General features: G+C 39.6%; 1 protein-coding gene across 3 annotated transcripts in view; it reads left to right on the forward strand.

Annotated features, from left to right (window-relative positions):
- cica (capicua transcriptional repressor a) overlaps positions 1–6,096 on the forward strand; it is a 30,549-nt gene that overhangs the window by 13,618 nt on the left and 10,835 nt on the right. For all 3 annotated transcript variants that reach the window (XM_035681645.1, XM_035681647.1, XM_035681646.1), the window contains exons 4-8: positions 304–435; positions 1,612–1,765; positions 4,941–5,040; positions 5,184–5,366; positions 5,753–5,879. In XM_035681645.1, coding sequence (XP_035537538.1) covers positions 304–435; positions 1,612–1,765; positions 4,941–5,040; positions 5,184–5,366; positions 5,753–5,879 — 696 coding nt within the window. The remainder of the gene's footprint in view (positions 1–303; positions 436–1,611; positions 1,766–4,940; positions 5,041–5,183; positions 5,367–5,752; positions 5,880–6,096) is intronic.

Consider the following 6,096-nt stretch of genomic DNA (forward strand, 5'->3'; position numbering starts at 1 on the left):
ATGGTCTCTGTGTGTGTGTGTATGTGTGTGTGTGTGTGTGTGTGTGTGTGTGTTGGAGACGGGGGCAGAGTAGGTGACTGAATACACAACTCCATTCATGGTCTTCAATCTCTGGCAGTTTCTATGAAAGTGTAGTTTTTAGTAGCGCTTTAGCTCATCGCTGGCTGACGATCACATAGGATTTCACATGCTGCCAGAGGGCAGAGCGCTACCTTCTGTCTACAGTCCATGATACTGAGTTGGATAAACATGATGACATTTCACTTTTTTCTCTCTCTTCTCTCTCCCTTCGTGTTCCCACAGTTTGGACCAACGTGGAGCCTCGGTCGGTGCCAGTGTTCCCTTGGCATTCGCTTGTCCCTTTCCTGGAGCCCAGCCAATCAGGAACGGCTGCCCAGCCTGCCGATGGCCAACAGCTTGTCAATCAGAGCAAAGGTAGCAAAATGACCCTGCTCCTTTTCTCTAGACGTGACATTGGGACTTTTCACCCGGGAGACAGGAGGCTAATTTCACAGCTTGTACCTTAATATATGTAACTATATATTCTAAATGTGTATCTCCCACAGCATAATAATCATAACAGGAAACACTATGTAGGGCTATGTTTCTCAAATACAGACTGCCAAAACACTCCAGTACACAGCCAGTACAAATGTTGGTTAGGCATACCCGCAGCCAAGTCAGTGTTTCCCAAAACAGTTGCGACTGAATTGCAAATCAGCACAGTTGGTGTTCACACCAATATAGTTCCAGTAACATTGTTGATAACACTATTTATTGACTGCAGAGCTAAAATTTATTCAGAGACTAATTTTGACTGGTGGGGATGGTCAGTAATCCAAGTTTTTTTCTGTTCTACACAGCTTGATGATTCTTTATTTTAGCTTTCTAAGTTTTCTTTCTTTTGTATCTGTTCTAGGGCTGCAAGTATTGATTAATCATTTATTCTATGAAATGTCAGCAAACAGTGAATACAATTTAATAAAATTAAAATCTTAAAATGCTTGTTTTTTTCCAACCAGCAAGATATTTGATTAACTAAAAAAATTGACCAAAGCAAAGCAGCAAACCCTCACATCTCAGACTAATTGTTGCTATTTTTGCTTGTAAAATGACAGAATCAATTAATTGATTATCAAAATACTATCAGTCTCAAAAAACATTGCTATTTTAGCATAAGCATAAAAGATAAACAACTATATTTAGTCTTCTAAGCATTTCCCCATCAAAATAAATGCTACAAAACCCTTTTAAGTTATAACACTCTTAAAAATGGAGGTATGTCTTTATAAACCTAGTAAAGGAAGGCAAAATCTCATGAAATGGCTACAATAAACTGTGTTAACCAGAAACCTGCAGTACAAAATACTACTGTAATGTACAGATAAAGCCACTAAATCCTTTATACTCTATGTGAAGTATTGTTCTTACTACTGCCACAGATTATAACATAGATTAGTTAGATCACACCTCCCACAGTCATTTTGCACGAATAGAGCTACCCATCAGCAATCTGTATGCAGGGCAGCCCTGCGTTTACACATATGGCACTGTTACCTACTTTCGTAATGCTTTTCTCTAACTGGCACATAAATTGCTTTTATTCTTCAGAGCCCCGCTGTGGTGTGGCCTTGGTGAGCGACGGACGGACAGGCCCTCCAGATTTAGAGAGGGGATCGCCGTCATGCCCACCCCCGACCAATGACAATCCTCCTACAGACCGGGGCGGGGCTGACAGCGAGACAGAGAGCGATACAGATGACCCGTAAGTACAACTTTTGTTTGTCTGAGCAGATTTTTCCTCCTACCTCACATTATCAAGACCAGAGAGCTTATCGTAGCACTTGATGTTTTTTAATTGTAAGATTTCTATTATGCAAATTTCAATTTTTGGCACAGAAAAAGTACACATTTTAATGAAGATATTATATCAGAACTACAGTGTAGTGCTCAGCAGTGGCTTTTGTGTTGGTTGTCAAAGTCCTGCAACGTTTACTGATAGCAGATGGAATCAAGAGAAGAGGAGGAGGAAGCACGAGATACAAAAGATTTGATTTAAATTCAGGTGTAGAGTAACGCTGTTGACCACATTGTGAAATGAGGCCAGTCCACCAGTCAGACACAAGAAACAGCCACACAGATGCTGATCAAATCTAGGTCTTGTTTATATCTGTCTGTTATTCACAATTATAGATAACTGGTTCATTAATATTATGTTAGTTACTAGGAATTTGTTCTTATGTAAATTATCATTAACAAGGGGCATGTTCCCGATTTGATCAACTACTAAGGTTTTTTTGGCCTTTTTGTAAAGTCTTAATGTTAATTTCAAAAATTGTATGTATCCATTTTGAAAGATGTGTCATTATTCCATATACTTTAAAGATCCAGACATGTATTAAGACATATATACTTACCAATAGTTTGCTTGGAACAATAACGTGTGTCTGATGTGTTTTCAAAAATCCAGAATATATAAATATGCAAAGGTTTCCTGCTGGACACAAGATGTCTCCCACTTCACTGTGAAGTCCAGTCTCAGTGTATGTGCACTGGTTTCTACATCCCACTTGTAGAAGTTGCATACTGGACCGGGACTGACTTCCAAACTATTTGTGATGTCACCATTTATGCTCATAGGCCCCGCCGCTTAAAATCAGATCTTCAGTGAGCACAGAGACACTTTCCACTTTCAGCATAGTGTCAAACTCTGCACATACAACACTCTGCACAGTGCAGCTCAAACATTCAACTGTAGGAACAAGAAAAAACATATTTATAAGTGGAGGGGGAGTTGGAAAAACTAAACAAAAACACAGTAGTGTTGTCAACCAAGGTCCTAAGCTAACCTCCTGTCTTTTAAACAGTATGCTAACTTGTTTTGGTTCTACATTTAAATGCTGTAAATTCATTTTGAGCAAACACTTTAGTCATTGTGTTTGTTTCCTTTCTGCAACTCCGGGTGTGACTCAGAAGAGAACAGATAGTAACTGTAGATTATATTACATACAGTTTGTCGGTGTAGTTTGAATCGCCGGCTTTAAAACTCTGAAAGACTCTACTCTCAGAACAGGTGCACTGAAATCCACCCCTGACATTGAAATTCAAAAGAAACAAACAACAACAAACAACTTTTCCACCAGCTGCGTCAGTGTGTGAGTCTGGCAAGAGTTGTACAGTCTGTGCTTGCTCATTGCACTCAGTCTCAGGCTGCGTCTCTGCGTCTGGCTGGGTTATTGCTCTTTCAGAGTGACTCAGACGGGCTGCGTGGCTGTCTGGCTGGTAGTGTGGTTTTGAATGTTTCAGGGTCACCGTGCTCACAGTGATGGTGGCTCTGTTTGGCGCCGCCATCACTGTTACCATAAAGAGGAAAAAAATGCTTCAGCAATCTCTCAATATTGCAGTGGTTACACCTGTTATCTGGCTACATCTCACTGGAGAGACTAAAGTCAATAAGGAAAACAAAGTCAACACATTTAAAAAATATTTGAGCTCCAGTTATTAACTGTTTTACTTTGCTCATACAAATACACCCCCATTGTACACATGCTTACAGATGCATACAAATATCAGTATCATATACATTTCTTTATTTTTGTTTTGTAAAGATTTTTAGGGGTCCCTTCTCAGTTGATCACCCCTTACTTGCTTGCTTTTTTTATTTTTCTTAACTGTTATACGCAGTCGTACATAGAACACCAGTCTTATCTTAATCTCCCTGCCCCCTTTTGATGATAATTATGACGTTTGTCTCCTGTTACTTAATTTCTGCCTTCATGGACACTGTATGTTTTATCCTTTGTTGTTTATATCATCTTTGCCGTGTTGTGTTTGCTGTATATAATAAAAATCCTTTAGTAAAACTAGACAAGAAGGCATGAAACCTTCTAACTAGAGTTAACTCTCTAACAAAGAACCAGACATTCTGTCTGCCAGCTCACAGTTTCAAAAGACTTTCATTTTCTGATCACTGTTCGTGATTTGAAAAGTTTTCTTCACGGGTGTGCCATGAAAACATTAATCCTGGTTTATCCACCACTGATTTATTAGTCTACAGCTTTGCTCTATAGCTAATAGTGGGGAAGTATGTGGTGTCTGTTTCAAACAAAATTGCAAACAAAAACTTATGCCAGAATTTGAAACTGCTGATTGGCTTCTGGCTGGTTCTGTTGACTCTCTTCCTTTTTCCGTATCTGTGTTGATTTATGTGTCATCAAACTGTACTAGTATTGAAATAATAATTAGAATTTATATACAAAGTCATGTCTATTTTACTATTCTGTCTCTCCAATGGTAACACAATAGTAATTCAAGCTTAACCCAGTTGGTGACAGCTTTTTTATTTGCTTTTTTGTATTTACTCTGTCTTGTCTCTTTACCTGGAAATCTGGTTTGCAAGAATGTATTAGTAGAAGAAACAGCGGTTTCTGTGGAATTAACTGAATAAATATTTAGTAGTTATCATGTGGAGTGATAACAACCACAGCTGAACAGATAAAGAAAAGTGCAGTGATTACATTAACATTAAATGAAAGGAAAAGAAAGTCAGAAAGACAAAAGGAAGACGCTGTTCTGGTTGGCTGACATGTGATCTCTTTGCTGTGTGTTGCCAAATCAATAAAATAACAGGTTTCTGCAGGTAACCACTATAATCATAGAGCAACACATGTCATACTGGTCAAATGTCTCTTGGAAATTTGTCAAAATCAAACCACAAAAGTGTGAAATACACTATAAAATCTGGAAAACTTTAAACCAAGAGTAGACAGTCTTTTACACAGTGTCTTAATGAATGAGGACTTAAATGAATTCCTCCCTAAATTCTTCACAGCGCTTTCGCATCGTTACTTTCCTGGAAGTCCCTAACAATGAGGAATCTCCCTTGATTTTCCGCTCTTGTGCACTCACAGTTTCACTTTTTTCTCTGTGTATGATTGCAGGTTTTCCCCGGGTGTGGCCAATGATCCGTCGCCCTCCACTGGCACCATGAAGAGACGCACACAGTCCCTCAGCGCCCTTCCTAAGGACGGAGACAGGAAGGTCAGTCCACCACACAGACAGTCAATCAGTAGAAAAGCCAAAAAAAGATACAGAAAAACAGAAGAGAAAGATTAATGCCTATTAAATGTCGCTCCTACAGCTTGACATAAACCTCTTTCTGTCCTTCTCAAAACCACAAACAGAGGGAGAAGGACCACATCCGCCGTCCCATGAATGCATTCATGATCTTCAGTAAACGCCACCGCGCTCTGGTGCACCAGCGACACCCCAACCAGGACAACCGGACAGTCAGTAAGATCCTGGGGGAGTGGTGGTACGCTCTGGGGCCCAACGAGAAGCAGCAGTACCACGATCTGGCCTTCCAGGTAAAAATATACTCTCTAAAATTCTTTAATTTATTTTCTTATCTTCACTTCACAGTTTGTTTTGCATTATCTGTGTACAGTTAACTTTCTTAAAGTGAATTGATCTGATTGTTTTCAGCTAAATATATTTGCATCCACTCTCATGCAGTTTATCACTAATGACCATAACACAGTAGTGACTCTTTAGCCAGCATATGAGCGCTTTTAATTTTGTGCTCCAGACATCCAGATTCACCAACAGCAATGGCAGCTTGTCAAGAATTAGGTAATGAAAAAGTGGGTAGTTTTCATGAGTAGTGAGAGGCACCGCGGGTGAACTAAAGAAACTCAAACTACATCAACAGGAAATTAAAGACCCTCTCCTCTTCCTCCTCCACCTCCTCCAGGTGAAAGAGGCCCACTTCAGAGCCCACCCAGACTGGAAGTGGTGCAACAAGGACCGTAGGAAATCGCTGTCAGAGGGTCGTGGGACACCAAAAGAATCACGGGAGAGGAGCATGTCTGAGAGCATAGGTATGAGGGTTGATTAACATTTCCAAGCCGATGTATGAAATGCCTTTTACATGGAAAACTTCAGATCAGGAATGGTTTTGAACCTCATCAACTGGTTTTTATCTTATTTATCAGTAAATTCAGTGACATTGAAACATTTTGAAAAAAACATTACTGTAATTATTAGAAGCATTATACTGGTTTTCAGTGCATACTGCGTTTGGGCGTTTTGCTGATG

This window comes from Morone saxatilis, unplaced genomic scaffold (genome assembly GCF_004916995.1).
Source record: "Morone saxatilis isolate NCDOM2014 unplaced genomic scaffold, NCSU_SB_2.0 Contig9, whole genome shotgun sequence".
In the NCBI taxonomy this organism is placed as follows: Eukaryota; Metazoa; Chordata; class Actinopteri; family Moronidae; genus Morone; species Morone saxatilis.